This window comes from Elephas maximus, chromosome 19 (assembly GCF_024166365.1).
Source record: "Elephas maximus indicus isolate mEleMax1 chromosome 19, mEleMax1 primary haplotype, whole genome shotgun sequence".
Taxonomy (NCBI): domain Eukaryota; kingdom Metazoa; phylum Chordata; class Mammalia; order Proboscidea; family Elephantidae; genus Elephas; species Elephas maximus.
In genome coordinates this window covers 55226075-55252291 of record NC_064837.1, presented here as the reverse complement: position 1 = coordinate 55252291, position 26217 = coordinate 55226075, and the positions used below count along the sequence as shown (strand labels likewise).

Here is a 26217-nt window from a genome sequence, read left to right as displayed (position 1 = left end):
TACCACTCCAGGTATCTGACAAGGTGATGGTTTAGGTTTTCAAAGGCCTGATGGATCAGATAATGACACTGTGACCCATGGCTTGACATACCTTATCCATCATGGGCTATGACTGGTCCATCCTTCTATGATTTGCAAGTTCCATTCTGCTCTCAATTCTCTATTGGTCTCAACAACAATCACAAGTGTCTTTGTGCATGTGTGTTTTCTAAAGTGACTTCACCTACGTTATCTCATGCAGGTCAATCTAAGTTATTGGTACCACTTGTGACTTGGTCCTGGAAGCCCTCTAGGAATTGTGATGTTTTAGAGTCTGTCTGATGATGTCTTTGTTGTTGTCTTTTTGCACAGATCCAGTCCTACAGGTTCCAACACATGTTGAAGAGTAAGTTTTCTGATTTGCTTCAATACCTCCCTTTAATTTGTTTTCTATTTTATTCAGTCAATATTACTGAAGCTAGTTGCTGGGAGTACATAGGTACATATGTTTAAGGTACAATACAATGAGTAAGACATATGAAGTCTTACAGGTGCTATGGTGGAAGTCTCTGGAGGGGAGAGGTGTGGTTAGTTCCTTGGAGGAGGGGGGCCGATGGTAATAAAAAAGCTGAAATGAAACATAAGTTTTGAGCTTAAACTTCCAAAGACCTCAGGAGGGCTTAAGAGTGTTTGGCTCTCTCCCTCTTGACTGTATTACATCATGGAGAGGAAACCAAGATGTGACCTGATGCTAGAATGTATGTGTTAGAGAACAAGTGAGGTACCACCTGTAAGAGCCTCAAATGATGGTGCATTCCAAGTAGAACACACCAGTCCCAAGAGAAGGACATCATGCTTGGTAAAGTAGAGAGTCAGTGAAAGAGAGGAAGACCCTCAATGAGATGGATTGACATGGTGGCTGCAACAATGGACTCAAGCATAGCAACGATTGTGAGGATGGCACAGAACCCGGCAGTGTTTTGTTCTGTTGTACGTAGGGTCGTTATGAGTTGGAACCAACTCAACAGCACCTAAAAAGTATGGTATACACCACCACAGGGATATTCTGTTGTTCTGTAGCTAAGGTGAGAGAGAGCAGTAGGTGGAATCATCTTATACAGAACCGTCCAACCTCTCCTAACCATGTGGCTTTGATATTTTGTTCTGTCCCCTGCGCTGTAACTTATCATTGATACTTATTGCTTAATCTCTAGGCCTGCATTCCTCCCAGACCCCAATGATGGCAGCCTGTATACACTTGGGGGCAAGAATAATGAAGGCCTGACGGTAGGTGTATTCAGTTTCTTTGTCCACTCTGAGGGTTCTAGACCAGTGGTCCTCAACTGTGGCTGCGCATTAAGATCAACTGGGAAGCTTTAACAATTCTGAGAATTCTGATTAGGTGGTCTGGAGTGGGGTCTGGGCATCAATATATTTTCAAAGCTTTCTAGACGAACTTTTATTTTTATTTTTTATTGTGCTTTAAGTGAAAGTTTACAAATCAAGTCAGACTCTTATACAAAAATTTATAAACACCTTGCTATATACTCCTAATTGCTCTCCCCCTAGTGAGACAGCACATTCCTTCCCTCCACTTTCTCTTTTCTTGTCCATTCGGCTAGCTTCTGACCCCCTCTACCCTCTCATCTCCCCTTCAGACAGGAGATGGCAACATAGTCTCATGTGTCTACTTGATCCAAGAAGCTCATTCTTCCCCAGTATCATTTTCTATCCCATAGTCCAGTCAATCCCTGTCTGAAGAGTTGGCTTTGGGAATGGTTCCTGTCTTGGGCTGACAGAAGGTCTGGGGACCATGACCACCAGGGTCCTTCTAGTCTCAGTCAGACCAATAAGTCTGGTCTTTTTATGAGAATTTGGGGTCTGCATCCCACTGGTCTCCTGCTCCCTCAGGGGCTCTCTGTTGTGTTCCCTGTCAGGGCAGTCATTGGTTGTAGCCAGGCACCATCTGGTTCTTCTGGTCTCAGGCTAATGTAGACTCTGTTTTATGTAGCCCTTTCTGTCTCTTGGCTCATAATTACCTTGTGTGTTTGGTGTTCTTCATTCTCCTTTGCTCCAGGTAGGTTGAGACCCACTGATGCATCTTAGATGGCCGCTTGTTAGCGTTTAAGAACCCAGATGCCGCTCTCCAAAGTGGATTGCAGAATGTTTTCTTAACAGATTTTATTATGCCATTTGACTTATATGTCCCCTGAAACCATGTCTAGATGAACTTTTAAATGTGGACCAGAGTTCAGCAACACTGATCTAGACCAGCAGATTCTCATGGCCCAGCCAACACACTGGAACATGATTTAACACTCCTTTTAGTAACAGGGTTCACTCTGACTAATGAGTCTCAAATGGGAGGATAGAGGGATATATACTTTGAAGTACCATTCCCCCAGCATATGTCCACTTGGGAGAGAGGGATGTGATATTCCATCCCGACCTCCATCTGAGAATCCAGACCAGTGGTTCTCAACCATAGTAACCTGGTGAACTCTAAAAAATACTGAACATAGGTCCCAATCCCAGAAGTCACAATTTAGTTGATCTAGGCTGTGAGGATTTTTAAAAGCTTCCCAGGTAAAAGAGTTGAGACAGATCCATACTTATGGTCACCTGTTTATGACAGATGTGACACTGTAGTACAGTGGGAAAGGATGGACTTTTCAGTAAATGGTATAAGTCAATGGGACTCTTCACAAGGGAAAAAAATATCTTGACTCCTACCTCATACCATAACCAAAAAACAGTTCCTGATAGATGGCAGATCTAAATAGGAAATGTAGACAATAAAGCTTTAAGGAAAAAGAAAAATAGTAGAACATCTTCCTGACCTTAGAGCAGGTAAAGATTTCTTAAACATGGTTAAAAAAAAAAAAAAAATTTTTTTTTTTTAAAACTACTAGCTATAAAGGAGAAAATTTATATATTGGATTATATTAAAATTAACTCTTCTTCACTAAGAGAAGCCATTTAAAAAATAAAAGGCAGGCCACAAAGTATTCACAATACATACATCCAACACAGGATTCATATTCGGAATATGTATAGAACTCTTACGGATCGTTAAAACAAGACAACCCAATAGAAAAATGGCAAAAGAGGATATCCACATGATCAATAAACGTATGAAAAAGTGCTCAGCTTCATTAGGGAAGTACAAATTAGAATTACAGTGCCAAATTACTACCCACCCCACCAGAATGGCTAAAATGAAAAAAAAAAAAAAAAATTTTTTTTTTTTTTTTTTTTTTGGAAAAAGAAAACAGGTGTTGGTGGGGATATGGAGCAGCTAGAACTATGGGTGCTGGTAGAAGTACAAATTGGTACAACCAGTTTGGAAAACTACTTGGCAGTATCTACTAATGCCTTTTTGACTGAGTAATTCCCTTATAAGCCCACAGTGAGATGGATTGACACAGTGGCTACAACAATGGGCCCAAACATAGCAACAATTGTAAGGATGATGCAACACTAGGCACTATTTTGTTCTGTTATACATAAAGTCCCTGTGAGTTGGAGTTGACTCAGTAGCACCTAACAACACCAACAATTCCCTCCTAGGGTGCATATATTTACCAAAAAAATACTAGAATATATTGCAGCACTGTTCGTAATAACCAAAAAGTGGAAGCTACCCAAATGGCCGTCAACAGCAGAATGGGTAAATAAATTATGGAAAAGTTACACAATGGAATACTTCACAGCAATGAGAGTGAACAGTCTACAACGATCCACAGCAGCATGGGTGAATCTCACAAACACAACATTGAGCCAAAGACAACAAAAATGACTATACATTGAATGATTCATTTATGTAAGGTTCAGAAACAGGAAAAACTAGTCTATGCTGTCTTGAAGTCAGGATAATGGCTACCCTGGGAGGTTATGACTGAAAGAAGGAAAGAAGGGGCTCTCAGAGTGCTAGAAATGTTCTGTTTCTTCATGTGGATGCGGGTTACGTGGGCCTGTTTGCTTCGTGAAGATTAACTGAGCTGTACACTTACGTGTGTTCTTCTGTTTGTACGTTATGCTTCAGTAGAGCATTTTAAAAGCCTCCAAGTGATTCTTACGTGCAGCAAGGTTGAGAACCATCTACCTAGACTGTAAGTGGCGTGTGAGCTCTCATTTGGGTAATTTTTATTTTATAAATACCTGTTTCAGAAACAAATGGGAGGAGAAGGGCAAGCCTTTGTAGAACTAGCTGGCCTTCCACTGGTGAATTTCATCTTCAGCATATCTCTCCATGGTTTCTGTCCACAATACTATAAAAAAACAAACAAAAAACCTGTTACCAGTTAGAAATAGAACTACCATACAACCCAGAAATCCCACTCCTCGGAATATACCCTAGAGATACAAGAGCCTTCATACAAACAGATATATGCACACCCATGTTTATTGCAGCTCTGTTTACAATAGCAAAAAGTTGGAAGCAACCAAGGTGTCCATCAACGGATGAATGGGTAAATAAATTGGGGTATATTCACACAATGGAATACTACGCATCGATAAAGAACAGTGACGAATCTCTGAAACATTTCATAACATGGAGGAACCTGGAAGGCATTATGCTGAGCGAAATGAGTCAGAGGCAAAAGGACAAATACTGTATAAGACCACTATTATAAGATCTTGAGAAATAGTAAACCTGAGAAGAACACATACTTTTGTGGTTACGAGGGGGGGAGGGAGGGAGGGTGGGAGAGGGTTTTTTATTGATTAATCAGTAGATAAGAACTGCTTTAGGTGAAGGGAAAGACAACACTCAATACATGGAAGGTCAGCTCAATTGGACTGGACCAAAAGCAAAGAAGTTTCCGGGATAAAATGAATGCTTCAAAGCTCAGCGGAGCAAGCGCGGGGGTCTGGGGAACATGGTTTGCGGGGACTTCTAAGTCAATTGGCAAAATAATTCTATTATGAAATCATTCTGCATCCCACTTTGAAATGTGGCGTCTGGGGTCTTAAATGCTAACAAGCAGCCATCTAAGATGCAGCAATTGGTCTCAACCCACCTGGAGCAAAGGAAAATGAAGAACACCAAGCCCACATGACAACTAAGAGCCCAAGAGACAGAAAGGGCCACATGAACCAGAGACCTACATCATCCTGAGACCAGAAGAACTAGTTGGTGCCCGGCCACAATCGATGACTGCCCTGACAGGGAGCTCAGCAGAGGACCCCTGAGGGAGCAGGAGAGCAGTGGGATGCAGACCCCAAATTCTCATAAGAAGACCAAACTTAATGGTCTGACTGAGACTGGAGGAATCCCGGCGGTCATGCTCTCCAGACCTTCTGTTGACACAGGACAGGAACCATCCCTGAAGACAACTCATCAGACATGAAAGGGACTGGTCAGCGGGTGGGAGAGAGACGCTGATGAAGAGTGAGCTAATTATATCAGGTGTACACTTGAGATTGTGTTGGCAACTCTTGTCTGGAGGGGGGATGGGAGGATAGAGAGAGAGGGAAGCCGGCAAAATTGTCAAGAAAGGAGAGACTGAAAGGGCTGACTCAAGACGGGGAGAGCAAGTGGGAGTAGGGAGTGAGATGTATGTAAACTTATATGTGACAGACTGATTGGATTTGTAAACGTTCACTTGAAGCTTAATAAAAGTTATTATAAAAAAAAAAAAAAAAAAACCTGTTACCATTAAGCCATTCTGACTCATAGTGACCCTATAGGACAGAGTTGAACTGACCCACAGGGTTTCCAAGGCTGTAATCTTTAGGGAAGCAGACTGCCACATCTTTCTCCCTCGGAGTGGCTGGTAGGTTCAAACCGCAGACCTTTTGGTTAGCAACCGAGTGCTTAACCACTGCACCACCAGGGCTCCTTCCACATTACCATCGTCTCTGTTTTTTCAGCACTTTCAGTTTGCCAGATATTTTGTTGAGTGATTTGCATAAATTATGTCATTTGAATATCACAGCAGCTCTCTGGGATTTAAGTATAATCCCTGTATTAAACCAAAAACCAAACCCCTTGCTGTTGAGGCAATTCTGGCTCATAGTGGATCCTATAGGACAGCCCCATAGGGTTTCCAAGGAACAACTGGTGGATTCAAACTGCTGACCTTTTTGGTTAGCAGCTGAGCTCTTAATATTAGAGGTGAGGAAACTGAGCCTAGAGAGGTGAGTGAGAATGCCTAAGGCCAAAGCTACGATTTTTGGAATTAGAACTTAAAGAAATCTAGCTTCCAAAGTTCCCTGGGTAGCACACTTGGGTACTAATGGAAAGGTTGAAGGTTTGAACCCACCCAGAGGTGCCTCACAAGTAAGGCCTGGTAACCTGTTTTCAAAATGTCACAGCCTTGAAAACCCTGTGAAGCACAATTTGTACTCTGCACACGTGGGGTCACCATGAGTCTGAATCAACTCAATGGCAACTTCATTTTTTTTCCCCAAAAACCCCTCCAACCATTACCCCGCACACCCCCTTCTGTTAGGTTTAGCATCCCCAGAAACAATGTGCTTCCCAGTTCAGGCCTTGACTTCAGAGACCTCTAGCAGTGCCCAGCAGAGACCATCAGACTTCAGACTGGAAGACTTATACTGCTTTCTGATTCTCAGAAACACCTGGCAAAAACCCAGTGGTTACGGTTCTTTTGTAGCATTTTCCCTATCCTAAGACTTTTTTTTTTTTTTAAGACTTAGTTCTGAATGCTGGGATGATGGGGAAATCCAAATTATTGTTTTTTTTTTTCTTTTTTAAATTCTGTTTATTAAAGCTAGAGAGAAATCTTTACTTTTGTGGAGAAAAAGGTGACAACAATATTGTAGAAGCCTGGAGTTTCTGCAGAAGCAGATGCCCTATAGAGCAGTTTCAAGAACACAGAATGTTCTAAAAATAAAATATACTGAAACAAGCATTAACCAAAAGCCTGGTCAGATGTCAGCTGTAGACTTAACTCAGAAGAATCAGTTTTATGATGAAATGCAGTTGAAACCCCTCGATTCCTTTGGGTTTCTCTTCCTGGCACTTGCCGTAACTTCCTTCTTATACCAAAAGGTACGGTTTTCTTGTTTTTCAATAGAGAATCATTTATTTGAAGAAAACATTAAGACTTCTTCTCCACTTCAAACTCCTGTGTTGTCTGTGTAATGACTTCTCTTTTCCCCCCAAAGTCTAAGCTGGGTGTGGGGTTGCTTCTCTTCAGAATTAAAATCATGTTTCACTCCCATCCTAAAAAGCATTGCCGTTCTACTCAGGCTAACCATCTCTGGGTCAATTTTCCAAGACCAGAGAACGCTCTCTCCCACCCTCAGAATTTCAGAGATTGTGTAACGCTCCATATTTGTGTCACTTTTCAGAAAAGGTTTGTGTTACCCAGAAGTGCTTATTGTAGACAGGAGACCTTCAGGAGGCCTCTGCATCCTGGTATCTAAAGACGATGGAGGTTACAGAGCACGGGGGCCTGGAAGCCAAGGGCTTGTGTGAAATGCGAGTAGAAGTCTGGGGCGCCCCCTTTCTCTGGTGTCTGATTCAGACAACTCCCATCTGCCATCTACAGTGCTTCTCTCTTTTTAGCAGAATTTAATAACACACTGCCCAGTAAAATTGGTAATAATTGCACAAGACTTGGTTAACTTATTTTTTCTTTGTCCTTTTTTTTTTTTTTTAAAGAAACTTCCCTTTACCATCCCAGAGTTGGTGCAGGCATCTCCATGCCGAAGTTCAGATGGAATTCTTTACATGGGTAAGAGTTCCCATTTTCAACACCTAAAATTTTATCTCTGGAAATCAGTCCTGGTGTCTGGGAAGAGGTGTGACTGAGAGAGAGGTGTGTTCGTTCCCTGGCCAGCCCTTCTGGGAAATGGCTTTCTTAATGCTGCGGATGCTGTTCTTGCCAGGATCAGCTGGCCAATTAAGAAAGGGTTCCCCCTACCTGGGAGAGGAATTAACACCATTAATATGGTTACTCATTTAACAAGCTTTTAGCTGCGGTGTTGACCTACCCCTAGCGATTTAAAGATTGCAACATCCCCAGCAGCAACTGGATGAAATTTAAAGTGAATACAATCATCTGAGCCAAGGAAGAGAAGCCAGGCTCTGCCTATTAATTATAGGGCTTTCTTCGTATTTTCTGCTCTCAGGATTTTTGGTAAAAACAGCTCTTAGCAGCTTGCCTCCATACCTACAGGGGTCACATCTTTCACTGCATCAGATCACCTGCTTTTCTCTGCCCCTGTTGCTGCCAAAATGTCAATAAAAATGCATTTGTAACACAAAGTAGAGCTGCCTTTATCTGGAAATCGTAGTAGTAATCATACCCTGTATTTATACAGTGGTTTTCTTTCTGAGGAACTGAAAGTGCTTATTGCCTATTCATACCTCTGGAGACGAATGTGTATTTCTGGGTCTCAAGTGCCAGCAGGATTTGAAGTGTTTAGTAGGGACACTGGGCCCTGGCTTCTTCCCACACCTTCAGGATGAGGGATTCGCAGGAAGTGATCAGCACAGGTCTCCTTTCTCCTCTGGGCTGTGGCCCGAGCTCTTCCTCCCAACCAGTCCAGGTGAAGTTGGACCATCTGCGTCACAGTTTCCTACCTGGGTATCCAGCTTCTGTGAATGATTCATCACTTTGGGGTACTTAGGATATTGTTTCCATCACCTTTGTGTGGCACTCTCTTAAGTGAGTTCATTAAACATGTTTAATAGCTTGGTGGTCTTTCCGATTCATCTGTGAAAGTTGTAGCTGGGTTATGTAGATTCTCATGCTCCTTGAAGTAACCAGATGGTGTCATGCTAGTTAGAAAGGGTTCATGGTCGCAGCTGTCTGATGAAGTTTCACTCCATTTTCAGATCTTTATCACTGAGAACAGAAAGTTATGATCCATGGACAAGTTTCATACATACAAAAGAGGCGTGCATGTTACATATGTCAAAACCAAGTGTGTTGTTGTTGGGTGTCATCAAGTCAATTTTCAACTCATAACAACCCCATGTGGTAGAGTAGAGCTGCCCCATAGGGTTTTCTAGGCTGTAATCTTTACAGGAGCAGATTGCCAGGTCTTTCTTCTGCAGAGTCGCTGGGTGGGTTTGAACCACCAGCCTTTCAGTTAACAGCCAAGGACTTAACCATTGCACCACCAGTGCTCCTTAGAATCGAGGGTAGCTTTAGTAGCTTCTCATGTCCTGTGATCTTCATTGGTGTCTCATTACTCCGCTTCCAAGAATTCCTTGCAGTAATATTAACTGACCAGAGGCCATACCTCACCAAACAGAAATACAGTGAATGTGCTGACTTCCAGACAGGAGGCACTGCTGCCGACTCATCAGCCCCAGGATGCTTTGGTGGACGCACCATAGATAACATATGCTTTGAGTTTTCCTGATGGTGTTGTTTGGCTGTCCACCTGTTCATACCTGTTAATCAGTTGACCAGGGTGAGGGGTCTGGCCTGTAGCTAGGGAATAACCTAAGGGACAGGGGCTGAGATGACTTTGGCCTCATTAGTACCAGGTTGTAGCAACTCCACTGGCCAGTTATGGGCTTCAGCTAATTATACTTATAAACAGTAACTGTAGATTCTCTTTACATGTGAGCTAATTAGTAGAGATGCTGAGAAATATGAATGATGGTTACCAGAGAGATGAGCTCCTGGGTGAATTTCCATGTTTATACAGATCTTAGAGCATGGGAAAAGGATTGTCCTTTACAGGCAATAACGTTCATATTTAAGGCCACTAATCAAAGTAATAAAATTTAACTTGGAAGCTTGAAGAACTTGTTTTTTTTTTTTTTTTTTCACTATGGTTAAGCTCTCAGCTGCTAACCGAAAGGTCAGTGGTTCGAACCCACCAGCCACTCCATGGGAGAAAGATGGGCCACTATGAGCCAAAATTGACTTGACAGCAATGGGTTTGGTTTGGATTTATGATTAGGTTATTCGGAAACTCTGATGGCATAGTGGTTAACTGCTATAGCTGCTAACCAAAAGGTCAGCAGTTCGAATCTGCCAGGCGCTTCTTGGAAACTCTATGGGGCAGTTCTCTTCTGTCCTATAGGGCCGCTATAAGTTGGAATCGACTTGACAGCAGTGGGTTTTTTTGGGGGTTTATTAGGTTTGGAGTACTATTTAATACCATGATTAATTATTAAGTTAATGTAAGACCCAGTGGCTCAAAAAATATTATTTCCACGTTACCATTTACATTGTCACCTTCAGAGCATCACAGAGATGTCTTGGGCACCAAGTGAACTTCAAGCCATCTCTCTCGGCACAGAGAACATCTCGGGCTGCTGGTTTGGCAGTGATTTTTGTCCATTATAGAACAGGTATGAACAACAGTGTATCATGTGACCCTTCCAGGTAAAAAGCAGGACATTTGGTATGTTATTGACCTCCTGACCGGGGAGAAGCAGCAGACTTTGTCATCGGCCTTCGCAGAAAGTCTCTGTCCATCCACCTCTCTTCTGTATCTCGGGCGAACAGGTAAGAAGGGAACCTCTGATCACTCACAACCTGCCTGCGTCCACAAGGATCCGAAGTCACTCCCTCCAGGTTCATTCTCCATAAGGTGGCCAGAGCTATCTTCTCCAAACACAGATCTGAGCATGCTGCTCCCCTTTGAAAGGTCCTTCAGTGGCTCCATATTGCCCACGGGGTACAGCCCAAACTCTCTGTACCACAGCCCCCAATGCCCCTGGGACATGGCAGCCACCTGATCAGCCCTCCTTGCATCTCCCTCGCTTACATGTTATCCCATCAGGGTGAACCCCCCGCACCTCCCAGAATAAGCAGTGCTGGGTTTTTAAAAACGTTAGCAGTGCCTCCCTCTCCACCAGGTATGATGTTTTTGCCTACCTGGCAAATGTCCTCTCTTTCATGATTCTGCTCAAAAGTCCCCTTCTCTGTAAAGCCTCTTCCCCAGCCTCCCAGCTCCCCATCCTGCCAAACGATACTTGGCTCTTCTGTCCTCTGAGCACACAGAGCAGTTTGCCCAGGCATTGTGGTAGCAGCCATATTGCCGCTGGTCATTGTCCCTTTACTGGCATGATGAATAGCACCCTCCGCACCACCCCACTTCCTGTTTTTTTCTACCTCTTCTTGTTCTGCTCTCCTTCTTAACGCTTGTCACAACATACTTAGAAATTTATTTGCCTATTCTCTGTCGCCCCCGCCAGACTGTCAGCTTCCTGAGGTCAGGGACTTTGTCTGGTTCCCTGCTATACCCTCACCCCCAGCACAGGGCGTGACACACAGTAGATGCTCAGACATGTGACTGGGTGACTGGTAAGCCCTTTACTACAAGGAATCTGCCTCATTCATTTTTATGTGTTCAGCACCTGACAGATAGATTACTCAGTAAAAATTGAATGACAGATAAAATGAAGTTAAAAGGGAAGCAAGAAAATATTTAGTAGGAAGAAGTTATACCAGAAACCTAGGATGAAATCATTACAATAGAGCAGGAAATTTAGGTCTAAACATTCAGGTAACTAAGGCTTTGAGAGAGAGAAAGAACCTTTCTTCAGGTGCTGTGGAGAACAGTGGCTTCCCAAATATCTGTGAAACTAATCTTGGCCCCTCTAGCAGCTGGGCAGGCTCTCCAGACGCTAAGAGGAAGGTCTGTACTTAGATTGCAGGGCCCACCCCTTGCTCCCCCATTTCCACTCCACAAAAATCAAGTATTCCAGCTGTACTGACCGCTTTGGATTTGTTTCCTTACTTTTTCTATTAAGTAAAGCCTTACAGTGGTTCCAGCTTAACCCAGGGATAAAAATTGTGCAGTTTTCAGGTAGAGTGGGGGTACTTGAGGAAGTTAGAATAAGCTCTGGTATCAGAAGAAATATGTGCGCCTAGGTGTGTAAAGCTTTGTTTCCATTATCTGTTGCTCCATAACAAACCACCCTAACTTAGTGGTCAAAACAACAATCATTTTACTGCTCCATGATTCAGAGGAAAAAGAATTCAGGAAGGGCTTAAAAAAAAGGGCTTAGCAGGGTTGATTTGTCTCTGCTCCACATGGTGCTGGCGGGGCTCACTCACACCTGGGACCTTGGTTCACCTCCAAGTGGCCTTTCTCCACACAGACAATATGGACTTATTTACATGGCGACTGGATTCCCTGCTTGAGTAAAAGGAGAAGCTACAATGCTTGGGCTCAGAAGTCTCAGAACTTTACTTCCACTGTGGCCTATTGGTCAAAGCAAGTCACAAGGCCAGCGCAGAATCAAGGAGAGGAGAAATAGACCGCGCCTCTTGATGGGACGAGTACCATGAACATTACAGGAATGGGAAGAATTAGGGGTGATCTTTTCAGAAAACCTACCACAGTCTTCCCTCTGACTACAATAGTTTGCAGCCCTCCCTCGTGCAGGAGGTACTCACTCCCTCCCCAGACTCCCAAAGTCCAAATGTAGCATCAGTCTCAAAATCCAGCATTTCATGATAGGCATCAGGTCTGGAGGTGGAGGAGGCTACTCAGATGCAGCTTCTCTTGATCTAGAGACCTGGATATCCCTTCTGCGTCCCCCAACCCAACATACGATAATGAAGTAGGGACGGGACAGCTGCAGCAAACATTCCCATTCAGAAAGGGAAGAAAAGAGAGGCACATAGCAATCACTGGTCCAGAGTAATTCTGAAATCCAGCCAAGCATAGGTTTTCAGGTTCCCCTACTCTGGGAACAGGGAGTATTCCTTGATTAGGGTCCAATTTTGCCCTCTGGGATTGGTTCTGCAGTATGCTCTTCTTAGTGGCTCTTGCTTCTTCTCTCTGAGAATTCTTTTCTTTTCCGTAGAAATAACTATAAGTTTTGTAGCTTTTTCAGCCTGTTCCTTATCCACTACGAGTTGGAGGTCTAGAGCCCTTTTTTTTTTTTTTTGACTGTCTCTGGTCCTTTTAGTCCATGTTGATAAAACACTTTAAAAACTTTGTGGATTTCCCATGTGTCAAATTATAGTCCACTCCACTTAATAAAAGCCATACCCACAAATCTCTTTGCGACAGGCCCCTCTCTCTCTATGCTATGGTAGAATACCCTTATAGTTCTTATAACCTTCTTATCTAGCTGAGAGGGTTTGTGTAAGGTACTACCTTAAATATTTCTGAGGTTTCGTGCCAATCCTTACCCTTGATTTGATCTTGACCCTGAGGCCATTTTTTACTGGCAGAGCCCTGGATTTTATCTTACCCTAAGGCCATTTTTTATGTTGAGAATCCTTTGCCAGATGATGAGATAGTCCTGGACCCTCTATATTTCCTCTATTTTCTGCTAGAAAATGCAGTGTTTTTTCTTTAGCTCATTTCTCTTCCAATATACAGTGAAACCTGTGAGAGCCAGAACTTGAAAGGACTGCCTCGTTTTTCTGGATCTCGCAAGTTTTCTGCCTTTGACAGGGTGTAGTCTTACCACTTTTCAATAGCTCCTTATTAGAAGAAAATATTTGAATTTTCCTTCTCTGACAGGTTTCCGCCTTACACAGGCTCCAGCTTTCTCAGGTTTCACTGTATTGTACACAGCCAAGAGAAACTATTCGGCACTTTCTGCATGCAGCCTGGAGATCTACTTAGCCAGATCCACGAATTGGCACAAGTGGCAGTCTGGCTAGTTATGCTATCACTACATGAGATGGTTGCCCCTTTTCAACCCAGTATTGGCTCTCCTGCTGTGCTTTCAGTCTCTATTCATGATGCTCTTGTTGTCCTTCCAGCCCTCTTCTGCCACCTTGTCCCAAAGTCCATGCCACATGTTTTAAGTTTTTGTTAAAGCACCATCCTACTTCTGGGTACCAATTTCTATATCGGTTATCTATTGCTGTATAATAAACCACTCCAACACTTAAGTGGCTTAAAACAATGGCCATTATATTGCTCATTATTCTGAATCATAAGTCCAGGGAGGGTGCAAGGGGCTTGTCTCTGCTCCACATGCCTTCTGCTGGGTTTGCTCATATGTGTTTGACTTCGGTTCTCCTCCATATGGCTCTTCTCTTTCCACGTAGATAGCCTGGACTTTCTTACATGCAATGTAGGGAGGACTTTTTGGTTATAAATTAGGTAAGGTCAACATCTCAGTAGGTGCTGTAGCCCACCCGTGGTAATGGGTTGGTGTGTGTTCTCCAGAGTACACCATCACCATGTATGACACCAAAAACCGAGAGCTCCGGTGGAACGCCACCTACTTTGACTATGCAGCCTCGCTGCCTGAGGACGACATGGACTACAGTAAGTGCTTTCGGGTCAGCTTCGGAAGGTTGGGCCGGTACTTTTGACCTATGAGGAAACAGTTGCTCCAGAAAGTAGGATTTTCTTTTAAGACTCTTCTTCACCAGGTTCTGGACTTTCCCTGGTCTTGTAGTAAATGCTTCCAACAGTCACTGCATCAAGGGCCTGGGTGAAAAGTCTGAAGGATAACCGAGAGAAGGACAGGCATGCCTTATGAGTCTCTCTGTGTCAAAGAAGGAATTCACTATAAGCCCATGGGAAGTAGAATTAAAAACCAGGTTTTTTGTTTTTTTATATGACTTGAGCAGCCCCATCAAGAAGGCCACTCTCTAAGTGTGGCTCATCCCCTAGGAACTTCTCTAGTTAACCTTCCCCCAGCTCAAATGAAAACTAAACAGCGATTTTTCCATCTTAACACTGGTGTCTCGAAGTCCATTGGCAATCTCTGCCGAGTAGTCTTGCTTGTCTATGTTTGGGTGCCCCTTCCTGAGCCAGATGCAGACAGTGTCGTGGTCTTTCAGCTTGGTTGATAGATTTTTAAAATGATTGCTACAAAATGCCAGATCAGCAGCATCTCCACTTGCCCCTTTCGCCTCAGTATTTACTCTTGCTTCTTGAATAGAACAGTAAAGAATGTCACCTTAAATTGCCTCAGGGAGTGCAATTCTATATTAGTTTATGAGCCAGGCCAGCTCCCAGTGTCGTGATACTGCAGACCCTGAGCGAGTTCATTGGAAACAAGTGAAATTGTCCAGAGGAGACCTGAGAATACTCCAGAAGTCTTGCTGCCTCCAGCTGAGTAACCACAACTTGCCGAGAGAGTGGAGGATGTGGTTGTGAAATGGGGTGAGACCTGACTTGCTTTGTTTGTCTGATCTGCCGCAGAGATGTCCCACTTTGTGTCGAATGGTGATGGGCTGGTGGTGACCGTGGACAGTGAATCTGGGGACGTCCTGTGGATCCAAAACTACGCCTCCCCTGTGGTGGCCTTTTATGTTTGGCAGCGGGAGGGTCTGAGGAAGGTGATGCACATCAACGTCGCTGTGGAGACCCTGCGTTATCTGACCTTCATGTCTGGGGAGGTGGGGCGCATCACCAAGTGGAAGTACCCGTTCCCCAAGGAGACGGAGGCCAAGAGCAAGCTGACGTGAGTCCGGGAACTCGGGGCAGAAGAGGGCAGCTATGACCTGGCCTTGTGGTCATTCAGAAACCTCAGAACATAAGAAGGGCATCCCTTGATACTGCACCTTTTTTTTTTTTCTAAATTTTATATATTTTGTTGTTGAGAATACACAGCAGATCATACGTCAGTTCAACAGTTCCTATAGGTACAATTTAGTGACACTGATTACATTCTTCAAGTTGTGCAACCATTCTCACCCTCCTTTTCTGAGTTGTTCCTCCCTCATTCACATACACTTACTGCCGCCAATGTTCCTACCTCGTCTTTTGAGTTGCTGTTGTCAATTTGATCCTGTGTAGATAGTTCTTAAAAGAGTATAATGCTAAAGGCAGACCTATTTTTTTTTTTTTAATAGTTAAGCTAAACAGTTTTTCAGTTTTAAGATGATTTCAGGGGATATTTTTGGTTTAAGGTTTAAAGATTATCTCAAGGCAGTAGTTTCAGGGGTGCATCCACCCTCCATGGCTCCAGGAAGTCTAGAGTCCATGCGAATTTGAAATTCTGTTGGATACTACAGATTTTTTTAATATTAAGTTATGGATGGGGAGGGCAAAGAGACTGCCATTATCACCACGGTACAATTTGGATATATCTCAAGTGGTGGGAATAAAGGAGACTTTTTTATTCGTGTATTTTCTAGAATTTTATTTTAGATTATATTCATTTTTAAAAATCAGAAGAAAGGGTTGTTATGATACGTGTGAGTCTGAGACTCAACAGACCTGTGTTCAGTCTCCACCTATCAGTAGCCTATAACTAAGTCACTTAACCTTGCTGAGCCTCAGTTTCCTACTTTATAGAGTAATGGGGAAGGTCAAATAAGTTAGCGTGCAGGAAAGTGTTCTGTAATTGTCAAACACCATTCGAACGTAAGATATTTACTGAGAGAGGTTTAGGTGATTTCGTAGCTGACCGATCCCAAATTGGCTGTTGGTAGTAACCGGAAGGATCTGAAGGTGTGGCGTCTGCCATTTTCAAGCGGACACCACAGACAAAGCCGTACCATCATCCCCTCCTGATGCCCCAGTAAGGGACGGACGGACCACCCAGCTGGGGGGACCAGAAGTCTCACCCAGTTTGAATTTCTTATGCATCCCTTAGGCATTTCTTAGGCATTCAGATTAGAGCAGTTGACTGTTTCTCAGGGCTTCTGTAGAACCTCTAGAACCTTAAAAATGACAAGATGGAATGGTGATTTTAGTAATAGCTTGATTACCAAAGTGTGCCCTGGTCAGGGTAGCCTTCAAGGTTTTGGCAGCCGTTGCTGTACATCTGGTCTCTTCCGGATGATCAGCAAACGTAGTCCTTTCTGTAGGCCGTCACAGGCATATTCTAGTCCAGCCCTGCCATTTTGCACATGAGGAAACCAAGGCTTGCAGTTAGGTAGCTTGTCCATGCTGTTTTAGGCAGTGAGTGATAGCTGGGGCCTGAAGCCCAGCTCTCCTGGTCCCCAGGGCTGTGCCCAGCCCTCACATCCCCGCTGCTTTCCTCTTTGCTTGGGGCTTAATTTAGTTGTTCCTGTGGATGGGGTTTGGGGCTACAATTCTTCCCTCCAAGTAGCCACCTTTTGTGGGATTCTGAAATTAAGTGACCTTAGAATGCGTGTGTCTGTTTCTCTCGCAGGCCCACCTTGTACGTTGGGAAATACTCTACCAGCCTGTACGCCTCCCCCTCCATGGTACATGAGGGGGTCGCTGTCGTGGTAAGTCCGCTGGGGGGAGCCTCACAGACGAAGCCGCCTGACTACTCCTTGTCCATTTTAGCAACAAATGGCTGAGTTATAGATGAACATCTTATTGGTTGAGAACGCAAAACACAGATCTTAAATCCTCAAAACCAACTTCTGCACAGACCACAATCTGCGTTGGGAGGCGAAATGCATGCCGGAGCAGCTTCCTAAAGCCCAGGAAGTGCTGGCTGCTGTTCCCCTTTGCTGCATGTTCAAAGTTGAACTCTGCAGGCTGGTGTTCAAGGCCCTCCCCAGTCCAGTCCCTCCATGCCCATCAGCCACACTGTTAGTTTCTCTGTGGGAGTTGTACCATCCAACCAGGTGCGTCTTCTCCTAGATTTCCAGAAAGTCCACGTTCATCTTTCTTTCTTCTGAGCCTTTGTTCCAGCTGCTCCTCCAGCATCAGGTGCCTTCCTGCTTCCTTTTTCCTACTCAGATCCTTCCCCTCCTTCCTGATCTACACAAGCCTCCTGGGGCTCCAGCCTTCTAAGGCTCGCTCCCTGAATGCTTGAGGCATTGTGATCCTGGACGCCTGTTTTGACCCTTGAAGTGCTTCAACAGTTTGGTGGGCTTCTCTCTTCTTCCCAGTGAACCGATGGGCTGCCCCATGGGTAGGGCAGCAGGTGCTGCTGTTGTAGCTCCAGCAGTGCCAGAGCCAGCTCCTGACGGGGCCTGGAGCTCACTCCACACCTGTTAACTGCTTCCGACTGAACTTCTGGAATATGGACTAGTAGATGCCCACTCATCCTCTGGCACTTATATCCGCTTCACATAATAGCTACTTAGAATTCCACACACACCTCCTTCTTGCTCCCCAGTATCCAGACATGAGAAACTAAAACAGCATCCATGTTAAGGACATCAGTGCAGTGCTGTCGAGTCCTGGGGGAGGAGCTTCTCCTGCCCAGTCTTAGGGCCTTCGTGGCTTACTTGGACCAGCCCCACACTAGAGATCCCGCTTATCTTGAGGTGTGCCAGGCCCCTCTGCGCTTAGACAGTCACTGGGAAGATGCTCGGTGGGACTTGGCAAACGTGCACCTGGAGGGCTTTCCCGGCCTCACCTCCATTTCTGTCTTCACAGCCCCGAGGCAGCACTCTTCCTTTGTTGGAAGGCCCCCAGACTGACGGTGTCACCATCGGGGACAAAGGGGAGTGTGTGATCACGCCCAGCACAGACCTAAAGTTTGACCCTGGACTCAAAGGGAAGAACAAGCTCAACTACCTGAGGAATTACTGGCTTCTGATAGGTAAGAAGAGGTTCAGTTCCACCCAGAGGTACCTCGGAAGAAAGGCCTGGCAATCTATGTCTGAAAAAAACAGCCAGTGAAAACCCTGTGGAGGACAGTTCTACTCACACGGGGTCACCATGAGTCAGCATCCACTCTGTGGCAAGTAGTGCTGGTGGATAGATAAAAGCAGCATTCTCCAAGCTGTAGATGGTCAGGTACTGCCTCCTGGTGGGCAAAGGCTGCCATTGCAGATTTACAGTCAGCTCAACTCTGAATGCAGTGTGCTCTGTTCACTTCTAAGTCTGTGGTTTAGACCTTGGGACATTTTGCTCCCCCAAGGAAAACAGACAGGGTAGCTGTGTTACCAAGTCAATTCTCAAAAAGTGTTAAACACTTAATGTCCCAAAAGTCAAGTAGTAGATAATGTAAATCTGTGTAATTGTATCTGACATACACTGAGCATGCTGTTATGTGCCAGGAGTGGTGCCAAGCACTTTGGAGTACAATTTCCTTATTTAATTCTCACAGTGACCCCGTGTGAGGTAGATGCCCTTGTTATTTCCATTTTATAGGTACGGAAACAGGCTATTTCTATGGAAGAATTCACTTGGAGTTGGTTTGGGTTGGGGGTGAAAAGATTGGGGAAAGAGAGAGTTGAAGACCCAGGAGAAAGAGATTAAGGTAGTGACGAGTTCAAGGCTGGGCTTGGGAAGAGGTCCTGGGCTGTATTGTCTGGGGTGGGCATGGGAAGTCCCTTTTTTCCTTTCCCTTCCGATTATTGATGCCATCCCTGCTGGCCCCGAGGTAGGTGTGGGGGCCTGAATTGGAGGCCTTGTCAGCAGGAGAGATAAGATGTTCTAGTGACAACCAAGGGCGAGGGGTGCTGGGGACAGAGACATTCAGTGTGACAAACCACGCAGAGAAGAGAGGAGCTGTGTCTCTAGCAAATGCCCGGAGTGATTACAGCAGGATAGAGTCATTCAGTTTTAGACCTAAACAGATCATCAGGCCACACTGAGTGCCAGTTCCTTGTTTTATTCAATTTTGTCTCTCCCGTGGTCCTTTGCAATCAATCCATGCTTCGTCAGTGTGCTAAATACTAGGTCATCACAAAGAGTTGTGGAGAACATTGACTGAGTGAGAGCCTTCCAGAAGCCTTGCTCCCCATCCATGTAGCACATGTGCCCTGTTTCACAATGAGATGGTAGAAGGAATAGAACTCCACCTGGGCAATTTAAATGCCAAGATGGAAATTTGATAGCCTTTGTAGAGAGAATCCAGGGGTAAGCACTGAAGGGAGAGCTCTGAACTTTGTATGAAGCTTCGTAAAGCTTCAGCTATGAATGGGGAACTAAGCATATTCATGCCGATTGGCACCCAGATTTAGGAACTAGCCACATGCGTGTTGCTTCTGAACACATCCTGAATATCCTGATGCTTCTCGTGACAACAACACTTTTTTGTTCCTCATTGTGAGACTGCAAATACTGGATCCATGCCACTGAGCAATAAAATGTCTGTTTTAATGTAACTCTTCTGGTAACTACTTCTAATTTCTACTACCTGCACTGGGTTTTTTTTTTTTTTAAATAAATCTGAGGGTTTGCATTTGGACCTGTGCTACAGAGAATAGTGACTAAGTTTATCGAGTGAGACCTCACGCTGGGGAAATTGTTCTCATTCGAGGTTTTGATTCCTTTCCTAGGACACCATGAAACCCCATTGTCTGCATCAACCAAGATGCTGGAGAGGTTCCCCAACAATCTGCCCAAACATCGGGAAAACGTGATTCCTGCTGATTCCGAGAAAAAGAGCTTTGAGGAGGTGAGGGGATAAAGGACAGTCAGTGGATTTTTATGCCAGGTGTCGGGGGGAGTGGGCGTTAGCCTTTGCCCTTGCCTTCAGAGCATGCAGTCTAATTAAGCAGGGGTGCACGGAATCCATAGCAAACCACATAAAGTGTTAAAGGCGGATGGGGCGGAAGAGGAAGGGGCGAGTGAAGGTTATAGGGAAGGAAGGCGGACCAAGGCTTGGAGGAATGAGTAGATTTTGGCCTGGTTCCTGGAAGGAAGAGAACAGCTTAGGTAAAGGCCTGGAGAGGGAACAACCCTGGTATGTCCAGCTCACAGACTCTGAGGAGATAGGCCTGTGATCCAACCCATCACAGCGTAGCGTGACCCTATAAATAGGACCTGCATCTCTTGATTGCTCGCCTCACTGATACCTGGCTAGGAGTTGTACAGTCACGTAACAATTGTCTCCCATACAGGTCATCAACCTGGTTGACCAGACTTCAGAAACCGCGCCCACCACAGTGACTCAGGATGTGGAAGAGAAGTTTACCCATGCCCCCGCCAAGCCTGAGGCACCCGTGGATTCCATGCTCAAGGACATGGCCACCATCATCCTGAGTACCTTCCTGCTGATCGGCTGGGTGGCCTTCATCATCACCTACCCCTTGGTAAGGCTCAGCCCTTCCCACTGCTCTCCCACGAGCTTCTGAACGTCTGTGCCTGCTGTCACTGAGGCCCAGACGAACACAGCAAGCAAGCAGATAATTTTCTTCTCACATTTAAAAATAAATATTTGCCTGTCTCTAAAAACATTGTAATTAAAGAGACACTAGCTTCTTAGAAAAGGACAATTTTTGACCAAGGCTTAGGGTTTTTCAAGTAACTGTCTGTAAAAGCCAATGTATAAGCTTTGCTTGCAGATCATATTGAATAGTTAATTGCATTTTCTTTTTTAAGAATAGAGATAATAGGTGAAAGTCTAACTTTCCTCCCTTAGAAACTGCCTGTTAGAAATATCAGCTGGAGTAAAAACGGCAACACAGCAATTACTTTGACTTTCTAGTTGGAAATAAGTGAGCTAAACTTACGTAGTTGAGTGGGTTGGAGAAAATATTCTAGAGGAATATTCCTTCAGCAAGTTGCTCCAAGTGCCGAAACATTAGCGCCTTAGAACACATGCATGCAGGAAGTACATGTCCTGTTGGGAATGGCACACCCCTTACGTTTACATTGTCAAGACGTGTTCACTGCATTGTTTGACCCTCACAGCAGGCCTATGGGGTCATTATTTTTTGTCCTCTTTCCACACATGAAGAAACGAGGCTCAGGGAAATAAACAACTTTCTCAGGTTACTCAACTAGTAGATGGCATTTCCAGGACTTCAACCCAGGTTTGAGAGAGAGCGCTAGAAATATAGCTCCAGAGTGAGTTGTTGGCTACACGCCAATCCCTTTAGTCACCTTTCCACATATGAGTAGTAATAATCACAGATAGCTGTGGCTTCAAATAATGATGGAATAAATTTTTCAAAATAAATGAGAGCAGCACGGGGGCACGGGGAGGCAGCGTGATGACGGGGAGAGGACGGGACCTTGACAAAGCCCCCTACGTCAGCCCCGATCTGTCACATCCTGGCCATGTGGCTGTGGACAGGTGGCTGGGAGGTCTGAGCCCAGCCTGCTCATCTGCCTCCCTGGGTGCTGAGGACTTGAGCTAACCTCTATGAGTGCGTAGCCCAGAGTGGATAGCAAGCCTGGCCTTCCCTGAATCCACTGTGCTCTCAACCTGTTACCCTCTGGTAACTGCTGGACCTCTGTTTGGTTTCCCTATTGGAACAACTCCCAAACTTTTCACCAAACTTGCAGAATTTTAGAATTAAATGCCCACCATCTGGCCCAGCATTCCTCCTGGGCAGGATTCCTCTTCTGGTGCTCCTGCCTGTGACCATTCAGCCCCTGGCAGGCCCCTCCGGTGCTGGGGAGTGGGCTGTACTGGAAGGGACTACTGCAGAAGGCACCTCCGTTCACTGAGCCAATTCTACCTCCATGTGCCTTCTCGCTGGTCTCGTTCTGCCCTTTGGGGTCTTCTTTCCTCAGGGTGTGGGGGGCTGTGTTCTGAATGGGCATCTCTCTTCCCAGAGCATGCATCAGCAGCAGCAGCTCCAGCACCAGCAGTTCCAGAAGGAACTGGAGAAAATCCAGCTCCTGCAACAGCAGCAGCTGCCCTTCCATTCACCTGTGGACCCGGCACAGGACACGGAGCTCCTGGACATATCTGGCCCGTACTCGGAGAGCTCAGGCACCAGCAGCCCCAGCATGTCCCCCAGAGCGTCCAACCACTCTCTGCACATGAGCAGCTCTGCCTCCAAGGCTGGCATCAGCCCCTCCCTGGACCAGGATGACGAGGGTAAAGCAAGTGGCATTTGCTGCTGTTTATCTTTTCCCGGAACCCCATCTGAGTACCACAAAGCACGGTACCTTCTTCCATTCCCAGGGCTTCCCTGTGTTCTCTCTGAACTCCCTCCACCCTGCAGGCCTCTCTGCTGCCTGTCCCCTCCCATGGCATCTCCCCTCAAAGGGCCTTCTCGGCCCCAGGCTCTCCCTCCGTCTTACTCCACAAGGGCAGGAATTGCCGCTGGCTGCATTGGCTTGAGAATGTTCCTGAAGCCAGCCAGCAGCCAAGCATAGAAGTGCAGCTGTTGATGGGCCTTGCTCTTTGGGAGGCTGGCTCAGGCCGGCTGTCAGGGCCGAACCCAGTATTCTGAGGGTGTTAGTGCATAGCTAGTGCACAAAGTCTCGGGCCTCAAGTCTCAGGCTGGAGACTCTGCTGCTGGTCTCTTCGTCTTTCACGTCTGTGTCCTCTACCTGAGTGTTTCAAGGTGCAAATATTTCATTTCTTTGGGATGGATAGTTTTTTTTTGTTGTTGTTAACAACTATTAATTAGTTCTAACTATATATAAGCGTATGTGCGCATAGCTAGATACCAAAAACCAAACCAAACCCGTTGCCATCAAGTTGGTTCCGACTCATAACAACCCTATAGGACAGAGTAGAACTGCCCCATAGGGTTTCCAAGGCTGTAATCTTTACGGAAGCAAACTGCCACATCTGTCTCCTGTGGAGCAACTGGTGGGTTTGAACCACTGACCTTTTGGTTAGCAGTCAAGCACTTAACCACTGTACCGCCAGGGCTGCTTTGATAGATATAAATATATAAAACCATAGAGAATACAGAGAATCACAGACATGCTCACTGTGCCTGGAAAGATTGTAAGACACACCTCTCACAATAACATGAAGGCAGGAGAGAAGAAATGCAGGGGGTGGGGAAGGAGGTGGCCCTGTGTATAAATGGGGACTGGAACCAGGGGCTCATGCTTACTGGGGACTGGGGGTGTGGCATGGAGCTTCTTAAATCCCTTCTCTTAATCTAAGGTCAGGAAATTAGTAGGCATTTTAACCTCAGTGTTTTTTGGGTTATGTATGTTTAAAATAACCTTTTCTTTTTCATTTTCTGTCCCAGATGAGGAAACCAGCATGGTGTTGGTTGGAAAAATTTCATTTTGTCCCAAGGATGTCCTGGGCCACGGAGCTGAGGGCACAATTGTGTACCGGTGAGTGGATGAGAAAGGCCTGGGCCTTCACCCCCTCATGCCTGTCGGGCTCTGGGAACAGAGCAGTGACCAGGACAGAGTTGGTCCTGGCTCCACAGAGCTCACAGCCTCCCTGAGCCTTGGGGGCACCTGGTGTTTGGTTGTGGACCTCTGGGCTCAAAGCTGATGGGATGGCCACAGGATAGCAGAAGGAGGAGACCCACAGGCTCCACCTCATCCTCTTGGCCCAACCTGCGCTCACCAAACTCAACTCCCACCCCTTGTCCTGCAGAGGTATGTTTGACAACCGTGATGTGGCCGTCAAGAGGATCCTCCCGGAGTGTTTCAGCTTTGCAGACCGTGAGGTCCAGCTGCTGCGAGAGTCAGACGAGCACCCCAATGTGATCCGCTACTTTTGCACGGAGAGAGACCGGCAGTTCCAGTACATTGCCATCGAGCTGTGCGCAGCCACTCTGCAGGAGGTGCGCCTGCCGGCCCTTGGGTGCCCAGGGTCCCCATAGCTTTGCTGTTGCCACTGAAGCCTCCTTCTCCCAGCAACTGGGCGGTGGTTTTAGAGACCGCCAGTTTATCTATTTTTATTTTGTTTAATTAATTTTATGGAGGCATATCATACGTGTGATAAAATGCATTCATTTTAAACATACAGTTTGATGCATTTTGATAAATCTCTATATCCATTTAACCGTAAACACAGTCAGAAAGCAGAACGTTTTTACCACCCCCAAAAGTTCCTTCCAGAAGTGCTGCTAGTCTTAATGTAGTGGCCTCCTCAGCATGCCTGGGGCAGTCTCTGCTTGCAGTTGGTCCTCCTTGCCTCCAGGAAGCTTGGCCAGGTGTGTTCCTCCCATCGCTGGGCTTGGCTGGTGTAGGGTTGGAGAATACTCCCAACTCCTTCCACTTGGTTTCCAGGCTCACCATAAAGCGATCTAAATGTCATTACTTACATGAGGCAGTGAGCTTGACTTTCTTGCCATCTCGTTATCTTTCTCATTACACATCAGTAAATTGGAGCTTTGTTGTTTAAGTCAGCTCCGAGAAGCTTGGCTGGAAAGTACAGTTTTGGATTATGTTCAGTAAAACTTCCCAGTGGTTTCCCATTTGTCTCTTAAAATGCGGTAAGAGAAAATGAGCTGAGGGGCCAGGTCCCAAGGGCAGCATGCCGTGACCTTGTCATCTTGTCTCTTGCAGTATGTGGAGCAGAAAGACTTTGCCCACCTCGGCCTGGAGCCTATCACCTTGCTGCAGCAGACTACCTCAGGCCTGGCTCACCTCCACTCCCTCAACATTGGTAAGTGGTATCCCTCTACCAGGTCACAGGCCCAGGTCGGGGTGACCAGCTTGCTGAGGTGTGACTTGCTTCTGTGTCGACTCTTTGCCACATCACTGATGTGCAGGAGGGGTGTTTAGGTGGTCTTCCGACAAGCTGCAGAAGAATCTGAGGAGGAATTGTACATAGTTGCAAACCAGAAGCTCTGGAGGTGGCAGCAGATGTCCTGAAAGCCTGACGGTGATGCACTCCCCACTGCAGAGGAGGCTTGCTGTTGTTCGTGGTAAACTGTGGACTCATTTGGAGTTTTCTGTTAGTTCACAGAGACCTGAAACCCCACAACATCCTCCTTTCCATGCCCAACGCACATGGCAGGATCAAGGCCATGATCTCCGACTTTGGCCTCTGCAAGAAGCTGGCAGTGGGCAGGCACAGCTTCAGCCGCCGGTCTGGGGTGCCCGGCACAGAAGGCTGGATCGCTCCTGAGATGCTGAGTGAAGACTGCAAGGAGAACCCAGTGAGTAATGGGCACGGTGCTCTGAAAACTGCAGAAGCCCCCCACTGGATCTTCGGGGGTGAGAGCCTTCAAGTTCAACGCTTGGGGCTTGGGCACATGTGGCTGGAGAGTGAACTTCTGCATGCTGCTGGTGTTTTCCACGTTCAGATGAATGAAAGGGCCCAACATGGGCAATTGCCTATTTTTTCCCTCCTCTTCCAATCACTTGCCTCCCCCTCCCATTTTGGGAAACTAGGAAATCAGGCCTTACAGAAGGTGAACAAACTCTAGTTTTCCCTCTTTTTTGATTTGATTTTGTTTTCCAAGCTTTTTATTTTAAGAAGTTTTAGACATACAGAAAATTGAAAGGCTGCTACAGTGAATACATGTGTACTTCTACCTGGATTCAACATCTGTTAATATTTTTGCCACATTTGCTTCATCTTTCTATCTACTGCTGAACCATTAGAATGTCAGTGCCAGGAATCCTGGCCCTTCACCCCTAAATACTTCAGTCTGTGTCTCCTAAGAACAAGAACTTTCTGCTTTCTAAGGACCCTACCATTATCAGACCTAAACAATTCATGCTGTTTCCATAATACCATCTAATATCCAATCCATATACAAATTTCTCCGTTTGTCCCCCAGATGTCTTTTTTTTTTAAATAATTTTTATTGTGCTTTAAGTGAAAGTTTACAAATCAAGTCAGTCTCTCACATATAAACTTATATACACCTT

The 26217-nt window shown here is 45.6% G+C and overlaps 1 protein-coding gene across 2 annotated transcripts in view; it reads left to right on the top strand.

Annotated features, from left to right (window-relative positions):
- ERN1 (endoplasmic reticulum to nucleus signaling 1) overlaps nucleotides 1-26217 on the top strand; it is a 99769-nt gene that overhangs the window by 59894 nt on the left and 13658 nt on the right. For both annotated transcript variants that reach the window (XR_007514083.1, XM_049860183.1), the window contains exons 3-17: nucleotides 352-385; nucleotides 1194-1266; nucleotides 7616-7688; nucleotides 10305-10427; nucleotides 14065-14166; nucleotides 15052-15313; nucleotides 16973-17051; nucleotides 18160-18325; nucleotides 20013-20131; nucleotides 20577-20768; nucleotides 22240-22507; nucleotides 23625-23715; nucleotides 23987-24176; nucleotides 24904-25003; nucleotides 25300-25499. Coding sequence is in view for 1 of the 2 variants with exons in the window: in XM_049860183.1 (XP_049716140.1) it covers nucleotides 352-385; nucleotides 1194-1266; nucleotides 7616-7688; nucleotides 10305-10427; nucleotides 14065-14166; nucleotides 15052-15313; nucleotides 16973-17051; nucleotides 18160-18325; nucleotides 20013-20131; nucleotides 20577-20768; nucleotides 22240-22507; nucleotides 23625-23715; nucleotides 23987-24176; nucleotides 24904-25003; nucleotides 25300-25499 (2072 nt within the window). In the remaining variant the exon portion in view is untranslated. The remainder of the gene's footprint in view (nucleotides 1-351; nucleotides 386-1193; nucleotides 1267-7615; nucleotides 7689-10304; nucleotides 10428-14064; nucleotides 14167-15051; nucleotides 15314-16972; nucleotides 17052-18159; nucleotides 18326-20012; nucleotides 20132-20576; nucleotides 20769-22239; nucleotides 22508-23624; nucleotides 23716-23986; nucleotides 24177-24903; nucleotides 25004-25299; nucleotides 25500-26217) is intronic.